Source organism: Anser cygnoides, chromosome 1 (assembly GCF_040182565.1).
Source record: "Anser cygnoides isolate HZ-2024a breed goose chromosome 1, Taihu_goose_T2T_genome, whole genome shotgun sequence".
Taxonomy (NCBI): domain Eukaryota; kingdom Metazoa; phylum Chordata; class Aves; order Anseriformes; family Anatidae; genus Anser; species Anser cygnoides.
This window is the reverse complement of record NC_089873.1, coordinates 212,549,557-212,569,169: the sequence shown is the minus strand read 5'-3', so window position 1 is coordinate 212,569,169 and position 19,613 is coordinate 212,549,557. Positions and strand designations below refer to the sequence as shown.

The following is a 19,613-nucleotide window of genomic DNA, read 5'->3' as shown; positions in this document are numbered from 1 at the left end:
TACCGGGAGTGCCCCGGGAGCCGCGGGGTCCGTGCCCCCCACCCATCCCCCGCCCCCTTGCCCCCCCGCCGCGCCCCGGGCTGCCCGGCACAGGTCGGGCTGCCGGCTCCTGCCCGCGGGGCCGTGCCAGAGCAAACAGAGCCGGGCCAGGCGCTTCCCAGCACGGGGGCAGCTGATGGGAAGGGGCTGGGAGGGCGCCAGCGCCGCGCACCTGCGGGGGGGCCCTGCCCGGCCCTGCCCAGCCCGGCCGGCCCCGAGCGGGGGCTGCCCCGGTCCCCACCGCGCCGCGCCGCCCGTGTGCCCCCCGCCGGGCTGCGGTTTTCTTTCCCCCTTTTTCCTCCCCTTCCCCCCCCCGACCCGGGGCGCCTGCCGCGGCCCCCCCGGCCGAAGGTTGCGCGGGGCGGTCCGGGTTGAGCAACGGGGCAGGGAGGTTGTGCAAGGCCCCCCCTATATAGGGCCGGCGGCGGCGGCAGCGGCCGCGCACACCATGGGGGTCCCCGCCGCTGCCCTCTGCCTGGCCGCCGCCCTGGCCCTGGGGTGCGCCCGACCCCTGTGAGTGGGGGGCGGCGGGGGGCGGGCGGGGGCTGCGCGGGGCAGGGCTGTGGGGACGGGGGGATTGTGCGGGGCAGGGGGCTACAGGGCAGCGCGGGGCGCGAACGTGGCCGTTTGGGAGGGGTGCGCGGCCGCCCCCGTCCCCAGGACCCACCTGCCTGTCCCCAGGACCCACCGCAAACCCGATGCGCCTGGAGGAGGGCACCCACATGGGGCCGAGCCCCCCGGCAACGACACCGGTGAGAGCCGTGGGGAGAGAGGGAGGGGGGCAGAGGTGCGCGTGGGGTCACACAGGTACGGGGGGTGCGGGGGGGTCCAGGCACAGGGTGCCGTGGGGCACGCTAGGTGCTCTGGGGCAGCAGGCAGGACCCGGGGGTCGGTCCCAGGGGTCCGTGCCAACCATCTGCCCCCCCCTGCCCTGCCAGCCCTGGCCCAGCTCTGTGGGGATGAGGGTGGCTTTGACGCCGCAGCACTGACCGAGAACGGCACCATGCTCTTCTTCAGAGGTGGGGCTGGGGCACCAGGGTCGGGGTCAGGGGTACGGGAGGAAAACGTGGTCTGGGGGGGACGGGGCTGGCATCGGGAGTGTGGTAATGGGCTGTGGGGGAAACGGAATCTGGGGAGGTGGAGGAGTAGGAGGGGTGTGGGTGCTGGGGGGAGTGGGTCTGGCACTGGGAGGTCTGGAGGGGAAGTGGGAGGGAAGCGTTCAGGGGAAACGGGGGGGGCTGGAGTCCATAGGGGCAGATCATGGTGGGGACCAGAAGATACAGCGGATGTGATAAATGAGGGGTAGAGGTGGGGCCCTGGGAGAAAATGGGGGTGGGGTGCTCCCATGCCAAGGCTGGGCTAGGAGCAGGGCTTTGGGGTGGTGTGGGGGGGCAGCGCCAGGGCCCGTGCTGCCTGCTGTGGGGCAAGCGCAATGCCCCTGCCCAGGCAAGGAGGTCTGGGAGACCTCGCCGCGGGGACCCCAGCCCTACGGCCACCCCCTGGCTGAGTCCTGGCTGGAGCTGGAGGGCCCCGTGGACGCGGCGCTGCGCATCCACCGCCGGCAGCACCCTGAGGAGCACCAGAGCCTCTACCTCTTCCAGGCACGGCTGCGGGCTGGTCATCCCGGGCTGGGGGGGCCTGGGCTGGGGGGCCTCCCGGGGTCCTGCTCCCTGGGGTCGGGGGGATTGACCCTGTGTTGATCACTGCCCTTGGGGTTGGCCCGTGGGTGGGTGGTGCTGGCAGGGACAGTCCTGGGGTCCCATCCCACAGTTTGGGTGCCGGGGGTCTTGTCTGGGACCAGCCCTGTGGGGCTGGCTGGGGGCATGGATGAGACCCGTGGAGTTCAGGCTGTGGGGCACGTTGCAGGGCGAGCAGGTCTGGGCCTATGCTGGGGGCCAGCTGCGCCCTGGCTTCCCCCGGCGCATTGGGGACGAGTTCCCAGGGGTCCCCGGGGGCCTGGACGCTGCTGTGGAGTGTCATCCCGAGGAGTGTGGCGGGGAGACCATCCTCTTCTTCAAGGGTGAGCACGGCCCAGGTGGGAGGGTGGTGGCGGGGGGGCACCGTGGGGTGTGGAGGGGCTGGGGGTGGCTCAGGTGCTGGGGGCTGTGCCGAACCGTACGAGCCGTGCCGCTCCCCTGCGCAGGGGACCAGGTGTTCTCCTTCGACCTGGCGTTGCGGGTGACGAAGCAGCACACGTGGCCGTGGCTCGGGCCCTGTGACGCGGCGCTGCGCTGGCTGGAGCGCTACTACTGTCTGCAGGGGACCAGCTTCCAGCGCTTCGACCCCCTCACTGGCAAGGTGCCCCCCGGGTACCCCCGTGACCTACGTGACTACTTCATACCCTGCCCAGGCCGAGGTGAGGGCCCCTCCTGGGACCGTCCCAGGGTCCCACGTCCTGGGAACCCCTGCCCTGGGCACCATCCCATGGTCCCATGCTGACGACCTGCACTCTGGGGACTCCCCCTGGGGACCCGCACCCTTATGACCTACCCTTGCGATGTGCACTCTGAGACTCTGAGGACCCCTCCCCTCCTGCGGGGCCCTGACCCTGGGTGCCTGGGCTCCAGGACTATGGTGGCCAAGGGACCCCGAGGTCCCCACCCTGCAGCAGGGTCCCTACTGGCCGTCCTGGCCCCCCCCCCACCATCCCCATCCCTTTCCCTGTTCCTGCTGCCACTGCTGCCACTGCCCTACAGGCCATAGTCACAGGAACGCCTCGTGGGGGGACGCCGGTGACCGCTGCAGTGGGTTGCCTTTCCAAGCCGTCATCTCCGATGACACCGGCCGCATCTACGCCTTCCGCGGTGAGGGGTGCTGACGGGCCATGGGGTCGGCAGTGCCTGCGGCAATGCTGGGGGCTGCAGGGCCATGCTGTGGGGTGGAGGGCTGTGCTCCTGGTTGCTCTATGGGGCCACGGGTTGTGGGCCTGGCTGTGCTGTAAGGCTGTGGGATTGGGGCGCTGTGGGCTGTAGGAAATAGGTTTGTGGTCCTGGCTGCACCATGGGGCTGTGGGGCAAGGGGAAGGGGGCTGTGGGGCAGGGCCGTGGCTGATGCATCCTGCAGGCGGACTGTTGTTCCGGCTGGACTCGTGGCGGGACGGGTGGCACGCCTGGCCCCAGGGACACAGCTGGCCAGGGCTGCAGGGCGAGGTGGATGCTGCCTTCGCCTGGGATGGACGCACGTACCTGATTCAGGTGGGACACCCCCCCGGCACAGGGCTGCTCAGGGACATCACCCCTGGCATGGGGGCTGCTGAGGAGATGTTGCTGCTGGCACCAGGGCAGGGGGAGGCAGTGGCATGGTGCCCCCCACGAGTGCGCTTCTCCCAGCCCCCAGCCAGCACCTCCAGCCACTCCTGAGCTGCCCCCAGCCGGGGGCCTCCATACGGCCCTCCCCATCCCTGATGTCCCTGCCCACCCCATCCCTATCCCATGCCCCATCCCTGTCCCCACGGACATTCATGACCATCCACGTGCCCGTCCATCACCTTCACCACTCTCCGCAGGGCTCCCAGGTCTCCATCTACCTCTCGGGCCAGGGCCACCGGCAGGTGGAGGGGTACCCGAAGGCTCTGCAGGATGAGCTGGGCGTCCCCGTTGCAGACGCTGCCTTCACCTGCCCCGGCTCCGCAGAGCTCTACGTCATCGCAGGTGGGCAGCGGGTGTGCCAGCACCATGCTGGGGCCAAGAGTGGGTGCAGGGCAGCACTGGGGGTCCCCGGGCTGGGCCCCACAGCACCAGGTGACGGCAGCTGTGCCGACAGGGGACCGCATGCGGCGCGTGGACCTGACACAGATGCCGCGACATGCGGGCGAGCTGCTGCAACTGCCCCACGATGGTGTGGATGGTGCCATGTGTACTGCCGACGGCGTCTTCCTCTTCCGCGGGGACAGCTACTACCAGTACCGCAGTGTGGACGAACTGCTGGGGGCGCGCCTGCCTGCCCCCCCCAAAAGCATTGCCGTCGACCTCTTCCGCTGCCCGCAGTGACCGTGGCCCCTCCTGCTGCCCGAGCATGCAATAAAAGCCAGGAGCCCCCGAGGCCCTGCTCTGATCTGTCCAGGGCTGTTGCGATGGGGGAGGAGTGGGGGGAGTCAGCACAACTGTGATGTGTCCTTGCCCCCATCCCATCGCCAGTCGATCCCTATCCCTCTGTGGATACCCCTGTGGGTTACCCCACAGGGTCTGGGGGCTACTCCCCACAGGCTGGGGCATGGCGGCAGCACCCCCAGGGGCAGTGGGGCCTCCAGTAGGGTGCCCTGGGGGGGACGCAGGGGAGTCCCAGCGGATGTGGGGGGGCAGCCCGTGGCTGTGTCAGGCCTTGCCACACCACACTGCTCTGTGCTGCGCTGCACCACCCAGTTGTGTGCTGTGCTGTGCTGACTGATGTCAGGCTGTGCTCGCCCTGCCCTGCTGTGCTGGGTCAGACCAGAACGCACCGTACCGTACTCACACCCATACACATACCACAGCCGTGCCATGCCGTGCTGTACCCATCTGCTGGAGGGACAACCCAGCAGGGCATACGTAATCCAGGAGGTTCCTAGAGTGTGTTAGTGATAACTTCCTTCTCCAAGCAATAGAGAAGCCAATGAGGAGAGGTGCTCCACTGGAGCTCATCCGCACCAAGGAGGGGCATGTTGGGAATGGGAAGATCAAAGTCAGCCTTGGCTGCAGTGACCAGGAGATGGTGGCGTACGAGATCCGTAGGGCAACGAGGAGGGCGCACTGCACGTTCACAACCCTGGACTTCAGGAGAACAGACTTTGGCCTCTTCAAGGACCTGCTCAGAAGAGCCCTGTGGGATGTGGCCCTGGAGAGGAGTGGACCCCAGGAAAGCTGGTTAGAATTCAAGGATCACCTCCTTCAGGCTCAAGAGCAGCCCATTCCAACAGCCAGGAAGCCAGGCAAAAATGCCAGGGGACCTGCATGGATGATTGAGGAGCTCCTGGCCAAACTCAAACATAAAAAGGAGGCCTACGGAGGCTGGGAGCAAGGACGGGTAACCTGGGAGGAACACGGCAGTATTGCCTGAGCAGCCAGGGATGTGGTTAGGAAAACTAAAGCCCAGGTAGACCTGAATCTGGCCAGGGGTGTTGAAAAGAACATGAAGGGCTTCTATGAGTACTTTGGTGATAAAAGCAAGGCCAGGGAAAATGTGGGCCTGTTGTTGAATGAGTTGGGGACCTGATGACAGAGGACAAGAAAAAGGCTGAGGTACTGAAGCTCTTCTTTGCCTCACTCTTCACCGGGAAGATGGGCCTTCGTGAATCCCAGGTCCCTGAGACCAGAGGGGAAATCTGGAGCAAGAAGGACGTACCCTTGGTGGAAGAGGATATGGTCAGGGAACACTTAAGCTCACCGGACACGTAGAAGTCTCCAGGTCCTGACGGGATACCCCCACAAATGCTGAGGGAGCTGGCTAGTGTTATTGCGTGGCCATTCTCAATAATCCTTGATCAATCATGGCAACTGGGAGAAGTGCCTGAAGACTGGAGGAAAGAAAATGCCAGTCCTGTCTTCAAGAAGGGCAAGGAGAACCTGGGTAATTAGAGGCGGTCAGCCTCACCTTGATCCCGGGAAAGGTGCTGGAGCCACTCATCCTGGAAACCACTTCTAGGCACATGAAGGGCAAGAATATCATCAGGAGCAGTCAGCATGGATTCACCAAGGGAAACTCATGCTTGACCAACTTGATAAGCTTCTATGACGAAGTGACTGGCCTGATAGATGAGGGGAATGCAGTGGATATAGTCTGCCTAGACTTCAGTAAAGCGTTTGACGCTGTGCTCCATATGATCCTTGCAGACAACCTGGTGATGTATGGGCTGGATGGGCAGACAGTGAGGCAGATCGAAAACAGGCTGAACGACAGGACACAGAGTGCAGTGGTCAGTGGCGCAAGTACGGTCAGTAGTCAGCGGGCTAGTTGGAAGCCAGTAACGAGTCCTGGGGGTCAATACCATGTCCAGTCCTGTTTAATATCTTCATTAATGATCTGGGTGATGGGGCAGAGTGTAACCTCAGCAAGTCTGCAGATGGCACAAAACTGAGAGGGGTGGCGGATACACCAGGGGGTTGTGCTGCCCTCCAGAGGGACCTGGACTGGCTGGAGAAATGGGATGACAGAAACGTCATGGGGTTCATCAAGAAGTGCAGAGTCCTGCCGCTGGGGAGGAACAAGTCCAGGCACCAGGACATGCTGGGAGCCCCCCAGGTAGAATGCTGCCTGACAGAAATGGACCTGGGGGGCCTGGTGGACATAAAGATGCTGAAGGGACTGCACCTTCTCTGATATGAGGAGAGGTTGAGAGAGCCGGCACTGTTCAGCTCGGAGAAGAGAAAGCTCGGGAATCTCATCAGTGTCTGTAAATACCTGAAGGGAGGGTGCAAAGATGTTGGAGCCAGGCTCTTTTCTGTGGTGCCTGGTGCCAGGACAAGAGGCAGTGGACACAAGCTGGAGCACAGGAGGTTCTGTCTGAACATCAGGAAGCATTTCTTTACTCTGTGGTGCACAGTGAGCTCACCTTCAGCAAATCTGCAGATGACACAAAACTGGGAGGGAGCAGCTGACGCACCAATGGCTTGTGCTGCCATCTGGAGGGACTTGGACAAGCTGGAGAAAAGGGCTGACAGGAACCTCATGGAGTTCATAGAATCATAGAATATCCTGAGTTGGAAGGGACCCACAGGAATCATCGTCTGATTCCTGGCTCCCCAAAGGACCACCAAAATTCAAACTCTATGTCTGAGAGCATTATCCAAACGATCCTTAACTCCAGCAGCTCAGTGCCGTGACCACATCCCTGGGCAGCCTGTCCCAGTGCCCGACCACCTCTGGGTGCAGGACCTGTCCCTAACTCCCAGCCTGGCCCTCCCCTGTCCCAGCCCCGTGCCGTCCCCTTGGGTCCTGTCGCTGTCCCCAGGGAGCAGAGCTCAGCGCCTGCCCCTCCGCTCCCCCGTGAGGGAGCTGCAGGCCGCCATGAGGCCTCCCCTCGTGAGGGAGCTGCAGGCCGCCATGAGGCCTCCCCTCGTGAGGGAGCTGCAGGCCGCCATGCCTCCCCTCAGCTGCAGGCCGCCATGAGGCCTCCCCCGTGAGGGAGCTGCAGGCCGCCATGAGGTCGTGAGGGAGCTGCAGGCCGCCATGAGGCCTCCCCTCGTGAGGGAGCTGCAGGCCGCCATGAGGCCTCCCCTTGTGGGGGAGCTGCAGGCCGCCATGAGGCCTCCCCCCAGCCTCCTCGTCTGTGGGCTGAACAAACAAAGTGACTTCAGCTCCTCCTCATGAGCCTCGCCCTTCAGACCCTTCCCCGTCTGTGTAGCCATCCTTTGGGCACTTTGTAATAGTTTTATGTCCTTATATCATGACGCCCAAAGCTGCACGCAGTACTCAAGGAGAGGCTGCACCAGCGGCTTCCCTTGACTGGCTAACAGTGCCGTGCCTGGGGCATACCTCCTGGTACCCTGGGGTACCCTTTCGGCTGCTAGGGCACACTGTTGACTTGTATTCAATGTGCTGACGACCAGAACCCCCAGACCCCTTTCTGTGGGGCTGCTGTCCAGCGTCTCGTCCCCCAGTCTGTACATATAGCCAGGGTTGCCCTGTCCCAGCTGTAGGACACGGCACTTGCTCTTGTTAAACTTCATGCGTTTTGTGATGGCCCAACTCTAATTTGTCCAGATCTCTCTGCAAGGCCTCTCTACCCTCATCAGAGTCAACAGCTCCTCCGTAGTGCTGTCTAGCTCCTCATAGTGTCGTCTGCAAGCCTACTCAAAACACCTTCAAGTCCTACATCAAAGGCATTTCAAGAGAACTGGCCCCAGAATGGAGCCCTGGGGAACCCCACTAGTGACTGGCCGTCAGCCTGATGTAACCCCATTTACTAGCACCCTTTGAGCCTGACCCACCAGCCAGTTGTTCACCCGTTGCATTATGTACCTGTTAAGCTGTGTGCTGGACATTTAGTCCTGAAGGACACTGTGAGAAACCATATCAAACGCTTTGCTGAAATCCAGAAAGATTACATCAGCTGGTTTCCCTTGATCAACTAGGTGGGTACCTTTGTCATAAAAGGAAATTAAGTTCTTTACACAGGACCTTCCCCTCATGAACCTGCTGTTGGCTATGACTTTGTGCTTTCCAGTAACTCCCAGAATCGTTTTCTCCATGATTTTTACCAGGCACTGAAGTGAGACTCACAGGCCTGTAATTCCTAGGGTCTTCTTTCTTGCCCTTCTTGAAAACTGGGACAATGTTTCCCAGCTTCCAGTCGACTGGGACCTCTCCAGATTCCCCAGACTGTTGAAAAATAATCGTGAGGGGTCTTGTGCTGACATCAGCCAGCTCTCTGAGTACCCTGGGACGGATCCCATTGGGCCCCATGGACTCGTGCATCGAGCTGGAGCTGGTTTTAAGCAGGAGCTGAGCAGCGTCCTGGCCCCAGGGGGGTCCATCCCCATCCCCAGGCGGTGCCCTCTGGGCCCCAGGCAGCGCTGCTGTGCCGGGCGGGTGCCGGAGCCCTGGCACAGGCTGCCCGGAGAGGGGCTGGGGGCTCCTCCGCGGGGTCTCCGGCAGCCGCCGGGACGTGGGGCTGGGCGAGCGGCCCCGCGGGGCCCCTGCTGCCGTGCCGTGCCGTGCCGTGCCGTGCCGTGCCGTGCCGTGCCGCGCCGTGCACTCAGGCGCTGCCCCGTGCCGCCCCGCACCGCTCCCCGCCGCGCCGCGTTGCTCCGTGCTGCCCTCTGCTGCCCGGTGCCGAGCCGGGCCGAGCCGAGCCAGCCTGCTCCGTGCCGTACCACGCTGCACCGTGCGCTGCTGCCCCAGCACCCTCGTGCCGCACCGCGCCGTGTCAGCCCGTGTCAGCCCGTGCCATCCCGTGTCAGCCCGTGCCATTCCATCCCGTGCCGTGCCGTGCCGTGCCGTGCCGTGCCGTGCCGTGCCGTGTCGTGCCGTGCCGTGCCATCCCGTGCCGTGCCGTGCCGCCCCGCAGCATCCCACGCCGCCTTGCGCTGCTGCATCTCGCGCCGCCCCGCACCGCCCCGCACCGCCCCGCACCGCGCCGTGCCCGCTCCGCTCCGCCCCGCCCTCGGAAGCGGAAGCCGACCCCCCCCGCCCCCCGGCAGCGGAGCCGCCGCAGGTACCGGAGGGGCCGCAGCGGGGCCGCTCCCCCCGGGGCTGCGCAGGGGGGGTCCGGGGCCGGGGGTCGGGCGAGAGCGGCTCCGGGCCCGGCGCAGCGGGGGCACTGGGACGGGGACGGGGCCCGGGGGGCCGGGGGCGGCTGCGGGGGGCCGGGCTCGGCCGTGGGAGCCGGGCAGGACCGGGCCCAGGGGCGCTGCGGGGCTGAGCCCCACGGCGCGTGGGGCAGGGTCGCGGCTGCGGGGCCGCCGCGGGCTGAGGGCGGCCCGGGGCCGGGGGGGCGGCTGGGGAAGGGCAGGGGGGCAGGGGGGGCACCCCCGCCGCCACTGCCGCCCCCGCTGTCCCCAGTGCCCGCTGCCCGCAGGCCCCATGGACACGGCGGAGCTGGCGCCCCGGGGGCTGTAGGAGCCTCCGCCACCGCAGGTGAGGGATGGGGCTGGCCCCGTGGCGGGGGCCCCACGGGCGATGCCGGCCCCACGGGCGGTGCTGGCCCCATGGCAGCCGCTCCCCGTGGTGACGCTGGTCCTGCCGGCGTCTCTGCTGTCCCCAGGCCCCGCGATGTCGGGGTCCCTGAGCAAGCGCAGCGACCTGGCCAACGACAACAGCTGCCTGGGGCTGAGCCTGGCGCTGCAGGGCCCCCCCGAGCACGGGGAGCTGCTGCCGGCCAAGGCCCCCCCTGGCTCGCCCCAGGGCCGCCACCTCCATGGGAGCACGGAGCTGGGGGGCGGCGGGGGCCCGCCCCCCCAGGCCGGCGAGGAGCCCGCCAATGCCAAGTGGGTGAAGGAGGGCCAGAACCAGCTGCGCCGGGCAGCCGAGCGGGACCAGAACCGCAACGAGCTGGGCCCCCCCCCCGAGGAGCTGGAGGTGGCCGCACGCAACGCCCGCAATGCTGCCGGCAGGGGGGCCCTGCTCATCGACCTGCGGGGTGCCCCCGAGGAGGAGGAGGAAGAGGAGGAGGATGATGACGGGGACGACGCGGAGGATGGGGATGGGGACTCCACCCCGGTGCAGAGCGACCCCGCCACGGCCGAGTCAGAGCCCAGCGGGGAGCGGGCGCCGCGTGAGCAGGGCCGCAGCGCCAGCCGTCTCTTCGGGGCGCGCAGCGGCACCGCCAGCGACGAGGACTCCAGCTGGGCCACGCTCAGCCAGGGCAGCCCAGCCGGCAGCTCCCCCGACGACGCAGGTGGGCCCCGCATGCCCCCCACTCGCCTGCCCTGCGGCTGCCCCTGCAGCCCCCAGCCCAGCGCGCTGCCCCATCCAGCTGTGCCCATCCAGCTGTGCCCCATCCTGCTGTGCCCCATCCTGCTGTGCCCCATCCAGCTGTGCCCCATCCAGCTGTGCCCCATCCTGCTGTGCCCATCCTGCTGTGCCCATCCTGCTGTGCCCCATCCTGCTGTGCCCCATCCAGCTGTGCCCATCCTGCTGTGCCCCATCCTGCTGTGCCCATCCTGCTGTGCCCCATCCAGCTGTGCCCCATCCTGCTGTCCATCCTGCTGTGCCCCATCCTGCTGTGCCCCATCCTGCTGTGCCCCAGCCTGCTGTGACCCATCCTGCTGTGCCCCATCCAGCTGTGCCCCATCCAGCTGTGCCCCATCCAGCTGTGCCCACCCATCCTGCTGTGCCCATCCAGCTGTGCCCCATCCAGCTGTGCCCCATCCAGCTGTGCCCCATCCTGCTGTGCCCATCCTGCTGTGCCCCATCCTGCTGTGCCCAGCCTGCTGTGCCCCATCCAGCTGTGCCCCATCCATCCTGCTGTGCCCATCCTGCTGTGCCCCATCCAGCTGTGCCCATCCAGCTGTGCCCCCCATCCTGCTGTGCCCATCCTGCTGTGCCCCATCCTGCTGTGCCCCATCCAGCTGTGCCCATCCAGCTGTGCCCCATCCAGCTGTGCCCATCCTGCTGTGCCCCATCCTGCTGTGCCCATCCATCCTGCTGTGCCCCATCCTGCTGTGCCCCATCCTGCTGTGCCCCATCCTGCTGTGCCCCCCATGCCCCATCCAGCTGTGCCCATGCCCCATCCTGCTGTGCCCCAGCCTGCTCCTCTCAGCCCCGCGTCTTTGTCTGCCCTCCCCAGCCTTGCACCCACTGCTGCCCCCAGCGCTGCCCGCGGCTCCATGGCACGCGCGCTGCATCGCTCCCTTCTGCGTGGTGGCCCCCGCCGGGCTGTGCCCCCCCCGTGCCGGTGCCGGTCGCACATCCATCCGTGCTGTGCCCCACGGCGTGCTGTCCCAGCGCAGTCACCCAGCACCCTCCTGGCTGCGCGTCCCGATGCGCTCCCCATCGCCCCCCCGGCCGCGGGGGTCCCCCACGGTGCCCCAGCTCCCTTCCCCACCTGCCTCTCCCCTGCCGCCGTGCCCCCGAGCCCCGGCTGCCCCACGTAGCCCCCGGCCCCCTCCGCGCGGCCCCCGCTGTCCCTGGCCCCCCCCCCCCCCATCCCTGTCCCAGCCCCCCCCATCTGCGCATCCCCGCCCCCCCACTGGCGCGGCCCAGCGGCGGCCCCCGGCGATGCCGTCAGCGGTTGCCGGGGAAACGCCGGGTCCGGCGCGGCCCAGGTGAGCGCTGCCGCAGGGCCCGGCCGCCGGGGGCTGCCCCGAGCCCCCCGGGAGGGGCGGGCAGGAACCGCCGCGGGCCCGGCACCGCCGTGGGGACGGGCGCTGCCGTGGGGGCTGCTGGGCGGGGCGGCGCTGCGGAGGGGCCGCGGGGTCCGCGCTCGGCGGCGGGATGGCTGCGGGGGGCTGGGGACGGGGGTCCTGAGGCGCAGGGGTCTGGGTGGGGGGCTCCCGGTGCCGCTGGTCCCGCGCCGTGGGTGGGCTGCGGCTGGGTTCCGCGGGTGCTGGGGGGCCGCTGAGCACAGCGGGGGCCTCGTGGCCATCGCCCTGCTGGGCGCGGCTGGGCCTTGGGGCCTGCTCGCCTGGGAGGGCTCCCGCATCCCCGCGGCCCCCTGGGCCGGTGTTTGGGTGTCCCGCCTGGCCTGGCCCCCCCGTCCCGGTGGCCGCTGGGACTCCTTTTCTTACGGCAGCGGGGTCCTCTGCCCTGCCTGGCTGTGCCCCCCCGCCATGTGGCAACACCCCCCACATGGCGACCACCCCGGGGTCCCCGCCCGGCTGCGTGGGGCTGCAGGGGTCCCAGCCTCGGTTCCCCCCTGCTCCCCAGACTCCTTCTGGACCCGGAACTCCTTCGAGACGGACTCAGACCTGCCTGCGGGATGGATGCGGGTGCAGGACACCTCGGGCACCTACTACTGGCACATCCCCACTGGCACCACGCAGTGGGAGCCCCCGGCAGGGCTTGCCCGCGGCTCCCAGGGCAGCACCCCCTGCGAGGAGCAGCCGGTGAGTCGGGGAACACAGGCTGTGGGGCTGCCCTATGGCATTTGTCCTGAGCCGTCCGCTCTTCCCACAGCTCGCCTGGACGGGCTTCGCTCCGACTGAACGCTTCGGCAATGGCGATTTCTGGAAGGTGAGGGGCTGTTGGGGCCGGGGACATCGCCTGCTGCGCCCGGCCCTGCCACCCTCTGTCCTTCCCAGGACCCCACGGCAGAGGAGGCAGATGGCGAGCCTGGAGTGCAGGACGCGGAGCCACCGGCACCAGACCCGGCCTCGCCGGGCATCAGGTGGGGATTCGGGGGCTTGGTGGGGGCTGCGTTGACCAAGCTGGGGCGCAGGGTTCCCCGTGCGCAGGGAGCAGCTGGTGGCAGCCGGTGGCAGGCGGTGACAGCCCCGCTCTTGCAGTGCGGCCCTGGCTGAGGAGGACGAGCCGGGCTCCAAGGTAGGCTGGGACAGCGGGGGCTGAGTGGGGCCGCGCTGGTGGTGGGCTCCTGCCCAGCTCCCCTGGCCCCTCCTGCTCCGGTGTCACGGGGACATGGGGGCCCTGGGGTGGTGGCCGTGCTGTTGCCACTGTGGGGGGGGCTCGGCTGGATGGGGTGCTGCCCCTGGCCCCCCCGGTGCATGGGGCCGGCGGGGGCCAGACTGCGCCCACCCGGGCCGTGCCCCGCAGAGCTTCCCTGTGCGCTCGCTGGGCTGGGTGGAGATGAGCGAGGAGGAGTTGGCGCCTGGGAGGAGCAGCGTCGCCGTCAACAACTGCATCCGCCAGCTGTCCCTGCACCAGCATGGAGCGCCGGGTGCCTGGGGGGGGGTGAGTGCCTCCCTCCCCAAGCACAGCATCACCCCTGGCCTCCAGCACATCCCCTCTATGCCCTGCATGCCGTGCTCTGTCCCTGCACCCCTCACCCCAGGCTGCCCCTGGCCTGACACAGCCCCCCCCAGGGCCGGGCCATGCTGCTGCTCCTGCAGAGCCAGACGCTGAAGCTGGTGGACCCGCAGGACCAGACCCTGCTGCACGCACAGCCTGTGGCCAGCATCCGTGTCTGGGGCGTGGGGCGTGACAGTGGCAGGTGGGGGCGTGGGGCCAAGGGCTGTTCAGGGTCTCCTGGGGAACTCAGGGGGCAAGCAGGGGTCCCCATGGGATCCGCAGGGCCGGTACAGAGGGGGGGGGTGCGCACGCACGGGTGTCTTGGCATGCCGGGTGCAGGCATTGCTCCAGAGTTGGGGCGTGGGGTGGGTCCCTGAACTGGGGGGGGTGCGGGGGCGTCCTGCACGTGCGGGGTGCTGGGTGCATCTGTTCGCATTCAGGGTGTGTGGGGGGTCTCCGTACTCTGAGGTTGTGGGGTCCTGGGGCAGGTGGGGGTCCCGTGGGCTGGGTGTTGCCCCGTGCTGGTGTGCTGGGCCCCATGCTGGGGGTGTGTGCGTGCGCCCAGCCCCCCTGACTCTGTTCTCTGGCTCTCTCCTGCTGCTCTGGCTGGGCACCCAGGGAGAGGTACGGCAGCGCCGCGTGCCCCCAGCCCCTGCCCACACTGTGCTGGGGGGGCCTTGGTGGCGGTGGCCCACTCCTTGTGGGTGGGGGGCAGGGGCCCTGGTGGCCTGTGAGGGGTCCCTGAGCGCAGCCCCTCCTTGCAGGGACTTCGCCTACGTGGCCCGCGACCAGCTGACGCAGATGCTCAAGTGCCACGTCTTCCGCTGCGAGAGCCCCGCCAAGGACATCGCCACCAGCCTGCATGAGGTCTGCTCCCAGGTGAGCCCAGGGCTGCCCCGGGTGCTCCCCCCCACCCCTCTGTCCCCAGGCTGCCTGTGCCGGGCAGAGGTTGGGGGGCTGCATTGTGACAGGCTGTGGGGGGGGGTCCGTGGCCCCCCTGCTCTCCTCAGATCATGGTGGAGCGGCGAAGCGCCCGGGCGCTGGCTAATGGCCTCTCCATGGACTCCTCCAGGATGGTGGAGATCCCCTTCCAGGGTATGGCTGGGACCCGGGGAGGGGCGCAGGCACCCGGGGACTGACCGTGTCCTGCCCGTGCATGCAGTGGGGGCTGGGGGCTGCACATGGGCAGTGCCGTGGGGCTGCAGGGGCCGTGCGGGTGGGCACACAGGGCAGGCAGGGGGGCAGCAGGCTGTGCGCGGGCTGGCCGTGGGGCTGTTGGGTGCAGCTGGTGCAGGGGGGCTGCTCGGGGCGCGCGCGGTGACTCTGCCCCGTGCCCGCAGTGGAGTTCCCGGTGCCCAAGAGCGAGGTGGTGCAGAAGTTCCCGGTCTGCTACCTGGGCTGCGTACCTGTCACAAAGCCCGTGGGTGAGCCTGGGGGGCCGTGGAGGGAGGCTGGTGTTGGGGTGTGCCCCACACTGGGAACGGGGCCCTCTTCCCCCCTGCCCGCCCCGAGCCCCCACCTGCCTGTCCCAGGCATGGATGTCATCAACGCGGCGCTGGAGGCGGCACTGGCCACCAGCAGCAAAGAGCATTGGACCCCCATCGTGGTCAACGTGGCACCTGCCACGCTCACCATCACCCATGAGCAGGTGCGGCAGCCCCATCCCCGTCCCTGTCCCCGTCCCCGTCCCCATCCCCATCCTGGTGGTGAGCCCGGTGCTGTGCCTGCAGACGGAGGCAGTGCTGTGCGAGTGCCGCGTGCGGTTCCTCTCCTTCATGGGCGTGGGCCGGGACGTCCGCTCCTTCGCCTTCATCATGGCCAGCGCCCCCGGCGCCTTCCGCTGCCACATGGTCTGGTGTGAGCCCAACGCGGCAGGGCTGAGCGAGGCGCTGCAGGCTGCCTGCATGGTGAGTGTCCCTGGCCCCGCACCCCCCCGCTGCGCCCCCGCGGCCCTGCTCACCCCCTGTCCCCAGCTGCGCTATCAGAAGTGCTTGGACGCCCGGCCCCAGGCCTCCAGCTCCTGCCTGCCCGCGCCGCCTGCTGACTCAGTGGCCCGCCGGGTGGGCTCCACCGTCCGCAAGGGCGTGCAGACCCTGCTGGGCAGCCTGAAGCCCAAGCGCCTGGGGGCACAGACGCCGTGATCAGAGCAGAGGGGAGTGACCAGACCCCTGCCCGCCCCATGCTCCTGCCTGCTGCAACCAGGACGGGACTGGGACGGGGCAGCTGCACCGGGCGCCGTGGGGCACATGCCTGCGCCGGGGCACGTGTGTGTGTGTGAGTGTCCCCGGGCGGGTGGCAGCTGCGTCCCACGTGTGGGTCCCTGTGCTCGTGCGTGCCCGCAGGGTGGCAGGGCCGGGCCCGGGGCCCTGTCCCGTGCACAGGGCGGCCTCGCCGCCTCCTGGGACGGGTGCTGCCCAGCCAGGGCGCAGGCTGCCTGCCCGATGCATGCGGTCTAACCTGCAGTGCGGGGGCCCTGCCGGGGCTGCCCAGCTCCGGAGCCGCCCCTCCTGCTGTAACAAAGATCTGTGTTGTACTAAATAATTAATAAACCCATTCCACCAGCCCGGCCCAGCCCCTTCCCTGCAGCATCCCCCAGCTCCACACCGCTGAAGGAGGTTCCCCCCCCGGGGCCAGCAGTCGGCTCTCTCCATCACCAACCTTTATTATGCAGCCGGCTGGGGGCTGCCACCAGTGGGAGCGCAGGGCTAAGTGGTGGCCCCGTGCAGCCAGGATGGGGCCCCTTCCCACCCCACAGAATGGGTGAGTATCTGTCCCCATCCCCACGTGTCCCCTGGTGCCGCTGCCAGCCCCGGGCTCAGCAGAGCTGCCGCTGCCGCCAGAGCTGCAGGATCTGCCGGAAAGGCCGGGCTGGGCGCAGCACCCGGCAGAGGCTGGGGTCGGCCGAGCGGCCGGTGCGCAGCGCGCAGAGCAGGGCTGCCTTGCAGGCCTCCAGGCAGGGCTCGCGGGGCGGGTGACCCTTGTGGAAGTGGTACCAGAAGCGCTGGAAGAGGTGCTCGTCATCCTGGAAGCGGCGGATGAGCAGGTCCCAGTCGGCGGGGAAGGCGGTGGCCATCCCGTAGGCCTCACGGGCGTGGTAGAGGCGCTGCCAGTGCGGCTCTGCCCCAGGCATGTTGGCCTCGGTGAGGTTGAGGATGAACGTCTCGTGGTCCAGCACGGCGTGGGAGCTGCCGTTGTAGGCGCCGTCCACCTCGTACACGCGGTAGCCTGGGGGCAGCAGTAGGGGGTTCTGCAGGGCCGCGCCACAGCCAGAGCGGGAGGAGGGGAGGGGAGGGGAGGGGAGGGGACGGAGGGCTCACCGGGGTTGAGGTTGATGTAGGTGGTGACGCTGGGTGCCACAAAGGCCACAGAGACCGGGCGTGTCAGGGTCTCCTCATCATAGAACATCTCAAACTCATCCACGTGTGTGTGCCCGAAGAACTGTGCTGCGATGGTGCCTTCAAACCTGCGCGTGGGGCAGCAGGGGTGAGAGCAGCCAGCGCCAGGCCCTGTCCCCTGCCCCGCGGCGCTGCCCGGGGCTGGCCCCACCCCGCACCGCTGCTCCCGCGACTCGTTGCACCAGCCTGGCTGCTGCTGCGCCCACGGCACCCGCTGGCGCCAGCTCCCACCCAGCCCTCGCCCTTGGCCTCCTGCCCTTGGATGGCATCAGGCGCAGCAGGGCCCCGGCACAGACCCGGCCCCCCGCGGGCTGACCTGTTGACGATGCGGTAGTAGTTCCAGCTCCAGCTCCGCAGGCAGTGGGCTGGAGGGATGTGCCCTATGATGTGCACCTAGGGGCAGCAGCCAGGAGAGGGGGGGCTGGTGCGGGATGCACAGGGGTTGCGGGGCCCTGGGACCCCCCCACCCTGCTGATGCCCACCTTCTCGCCCTGCTGCTCGGCGGCCTCCAGAACGCCCACGAGCCACTGCAGCTGCCCCGCAGGGTCAGTGGAGTTGATGAGCAGCCAGAAGTTGGCCTGGGAGCAGAAGTTCATGTTGAGCGAGACGAGGCGCAGCCCAGGCCATACCTGCACCGTGTAGAAGCCAGCGGCTCTGCAGGGAAGGGGGGGTGTCAGCGCTGACTGCCCAGGGCTGCGCTATCCCCATGTGTCTGGCACACGTCCCCCCCCAGCCTGCAGTACCTCAGACCCCCCCTTCCTCCCCTCACATCTGCCCCAAGCAGCAGTGCCCCCGCCCCCGGCCCCTGTGTGCCCCTGGTCTGCAGCCCCCCCCCCACCTGTCCAAGCACCCTCCCACCAGGAGTTCCCCCGTGCCCTGCAAGCTCCTTGCCCCTGTGCCCCCCAGCCAGCCCAGAGCCACCCCGGTCCTCACAGCCTGGACCCCCCCCAGCCCCTTGCTCCCTGCGCGGCCGCCCCACCGGAGGGTCTGCAGCGCCGGTGGGGGCAGCCAGTCCTGCCAGGCCTCAGCCATCGCGTCGTACAGCCACGCCGAGGACTGGTTGCCGCGCACGTAGGGTGGGGGAAAGGCATTGACGGGGGTGGCCTCGTGGTTGCCCACGGCCGGGTAGACGGGCAGGGCGCCCAGGTGCTGGCGCAACAGCGCGGTGACGGTGCGCAGGGCCAGCAGCTGGTCCTCGCGGTGCTGCTGCCAGACGTTGTGTGCCGGGATGTCTCCCGTCCAGTACGCGGCGGCGAAGGGGCCAGCGTGGTGCAGCTGGGCCAGCAGCGCCGCGATGGTGTGCAGCGGCAGGTCGCACTTGCTGTACTCGCCCCAGAAGCCAGCGCCGCCAGGGCCAGGGCGGGCGGCGCCGCGGCAGCAGAGCGGGTCGGGGCAGGCAGGCTCGCTGCCCGGGGTGTAGAGCCGGTCCCAGTGCAGGTCGGTGAGGAAGAGGATGCGGGCACTGGGCGCGCCGGGCGGCGGGGGCGCCGGGGGCCGCACCGGCGGCTTGGGGGCGGCGGGCAGGGAGACGTTCCAGGCGCCGAAGATGTCCCAGTGGCCGCAGCGCGGGCCCAGCAGCAGCCCGCAGGCCTCGCTGGGCCGCAGCACGGAGCGGGCCCAGGCGGCCACCACGTCGCGCTGGAAGAGCTGCACGGCCTGCCGGCAGATCTCGGGGCGCGCCAGCCGCAGCTCCTGGCACAGGCCCGCCGCCACGCGCCCCACGCGCGCCACGTTGGGCTCCAGCTGCGGCGGGCAATGGGGACGCGCTGGTCCTCGCTCTGCCGGCACCCGGCCCCGGGGGAAGCGGGCGGCCTCGGCCGGGTTCCCCTTCCCCGTCCTGGCCCCAGCGCCCGTCCCTGGCCCCAGCTGTCCCCGTCCCGTCCCGTGACCCACCACAAGGCACGTCCCGTCCCAGTCCCAACAGCGGCTGTCACGAGGCTCCAGCCCTGCCCCGGGCCTCGCTGCTCCCATCCCTGTGCCCTCCCGGCCCCGGCCCCGACCTCGCTGGCCCCGCTCTGCCCGTTCCCGTCCAGCCCCTGCCTCGGCCTCATCCCGGCCCTGTCCCTGTCCCCATGCCGCTGCCTTCCCGTCCTGGCCTGTCCCGTCCCGGTGTCCTACCGTCCCAGTGCCCTCCCCTCCCGTCCTGTCCCAGTGCCCTCCAGTCCTGCTGCCCTCCCGTCCCGGTGCTCCCCCGTCCTGTCCTGTCCCGGTGCCCTCCCCTCGCCCGCCCGGTGCCCTCCCTTCCCCTCCTGTCCCTCCCTCCCCGTCCCGGTGCCCTCCCCTTCCTACCCCCCCCGCCGCCTCCCCCCCCTTCCCCTTTCCTCCCCCCCCCTTCACCATCCCCTTCCCTCCCCCCCCCCCCCCCCCCTTCCCCCCCCGCCCCCCCTTCCCTCCCCCCCCCCTTCCCCGTCCCTCCCCCCGTCCCGGTGCCCCCCAGTCCCGCTCCCTCCCCTCCCCTCTCCTCCCGGTCCCGTCCCCCCGCCCCGCTGCCCGCCGGCACCTGCAGCGCCAGGTCGAGCGCCCCGAAGAGCAGCCGGCAGCCCGGGCACGTCAGGTTGCGCCAGCCCCAGCGCGGCCCCGCCGCCTCCAGCAGCGCGGCGCCGGGCGGTGACAGCGCCGCCGACAGCGGCAGCGCCAGGGCCAGCGCCAGGGCCAGCGGCGGGGCCCGGCCCGCGCCCACCGCCATGGCCGGGACGGCTCCGAGCGGGGCGGGGCCAAGGCGAGGGGGCGGGGCCGGAGCGCGGGGGGCGGGGCGCCGCGCGGGGCACGATGGGAGATGTAGTCCCGCGGGGTAGCGGGCACGGCCGGAGGGGGAGTCCCGGGGGCACGGCCAGCGACGGATCGCGCCGGGACGCGGCG

The 19,613-nt window shown here is 69.2% G+C and overlaps 4 protein-coding genes across 7 annotated transcripts; 3 read left to right on the top strand and 1 right to left on the bottom strand.

Annotated features, from left to right (window-relative positions):
* Nucleotides 1-399: 399 nt before the first annotated feature.
* Nucleotides 400-4,079, top strand: HPX (hemopexin). The gene is made up of 10 exons (XM_066990157.1): nt 400-552; nt 721-791; nt 978-1,058; nt 1,486-1,633; nt 1,899-2,059; nt 2,183-2,395; nt 2,736-2,843; nt 3,103-3,233; nt 3,545-3,689; nt 3,802-4,079. Exons 1-10 carry the CDS (start codon nt 488-490, stop codon nt 4,026-4,028), a joined length of 1,350 nt encoding a protein of 449 aa, XP_066846258.1. The 5' UTR covers nt 400-487; the 3' UTR covers nt 4,029-4,079.
* Nucleotides 4,080-9,072: 4,993 nt separating this feature from the next.
* Nucleotides 9,073-16,062, top strand: APBB1 (amyloid beta precursor protein binding family B member 1). 4 transcript variants are annotated; one of them, XM_066990148.1, is made up of 15 exons: nt 9,073-9,169; nt 9,533-9,591; nt 9,719-10,351; nt 12,322-12,500; nt 12,571-12,627; nt 12,696-12,781; nt 12,900-12,936; nt 13,165-13,302; nt 13,434-13,561; nt 14,124-14,238; nt 14,370-14,454; nt 14,700-14,783; nt 14,892-15,007; nt 15,090-15,266; nt 15,333-15,920. In XM_066990148.1, the coding sequence occupies exons 3-15, from the start codon at nt 9,727-9,729 to the stop codon at nt 15,498-15,500; spliced, it is 1,995 nt and encodes a 664-aa protein (XP_066846249.1). In that variant the 5' UTR covers nt 9,073-9,169; nt 9,533-9,591; nt 9,719-9,726; the 3' UTR covers nt 15,501-15,920. The 4 variants fall into 4 exon arrangements, with proteins under 4 accessions (XP_066846249.1, XP_066846248.1, XP_066846247.1 ...); XM_066990147.1 differs by lacking the exon at nt 15,333-15,920 and adding an exon at nt 15,922-16,062 and having other exon boundaries at nt 9,111-9,169; nt 9,517-9,591; XM_066990146.1 differs by having other exon boundaries at nt 9,114-9,169; nt 9,517-9,591.
* LOC136789731 (keratin-associated protein 12-2-like) lies at nt 10,358-11,724 on the top strand (the record flags this gene model as incomplete). The annotated part of the gene is given in 3 exon segments (XM_066990552.1): nt 10,358-10,874; nt 10,877-10,922; nt 11,721-11,724. Coding segments are annotated over 3 exon segments (567 nt in total), but the record flags the coding sequence as incomplete, so codon positions are not given.
* On the bottom strand, nt 16,004-19,467 carry SMPD1 (sphingomyelin phosphodiesterase 1). Its single transcript, XM_066990151.1, has 6 exons — nt 19,255-19,467; nt 17,734-18,497; nt 17,237-17,408; nt 17,071-17,147; nt 16,677-16,822; nt 16,004-16,584 (listed from the first exon to the last, which is right to left on the bottom strand). The coding sequence occupies exons 1-6, from the start codon at nt 19,438-19,440 to the stop codon at nt 16,175-16,177; spliced, it is 1,755 nt and encodes a 584-aa protein (XP_066846252.1). The 5' UTR covers nt 19,441-19,467; the 3' UTR covers nt 16,004-16,174.
* Between the last annotated feature and the right edge of the window lie 146 nt (nt 19,468-19,613).

Excerpts from the sequence above, each read along its gene's own strand:
- HPX (XM_066990157.1), top strand. The coding sequence starts at position 488 with ATGGGGGTCCCCGCCGCTGCCCTCTGCCTGGCCGCCGCCCTGGCCCTG. Across the intron at positions 1,634-1,898 it reads GAGCACCAGAGCCTCTACCT|GTTGCAGGGCGAGCAGGTCT; the intron begins CTTCCAGGCACG and ends GCTGTGGGGCAC. Across the intron at positions 3,234-3,544 it reads GACGCACGTACCTGATTCAG|GGCTCCCAGGTCTCCATCTA; the intron begins GTGGGACACCCC and ends CACTCTCCGCAG.
- APBB1 (XM_066990148.1), top strand. The coding sequence starts at position 9,727 with ATGTCGGGGTCCCTGAGCAAGCGCAGCGACCTGGCCAACGACAACAGC. Across the intron at positions 12,628-12,695 it reads GCAATGGCGATTTCTGGAAG|GACCCCACGGCAGAGGAGGC; the intron begins GTGAGGGGCTGT and ends TGTCCTTCCCAG. Across the intron at positions 14,239-14,369 it reads TGCATGAGGTCTGCTCCCAG|ATCATGGTGGAGCGGCGAAG; the intron begins GTGAGCCCAGGG and ends TGCTCTCCTCAG.
- SMPD1 (XM_066990151.1), bottom strand. The coding sequence starts at position 19,440 with ATGGCGGTGGGCGCGGGCCGGGCCCCGCCGCTGGCCCTGGCGCTGGCC. Across the intron at positions 18,498-19,254 it reads CGCTCGACCTGGCGCTGCAG|CTGGAGCCCAACGTGGCGCG; the intron begins GTGCCGGCGGGC and ends TGCCCGCCGCAG. Across the intron at positions 17,409-17,733 it reads CCGGCGCTGCAGACCCTCCG|AGCCGCTGGCTTCTACACGG; the intron begins GTGGGGCGGCCG and ends CCTTCCCTGCAG.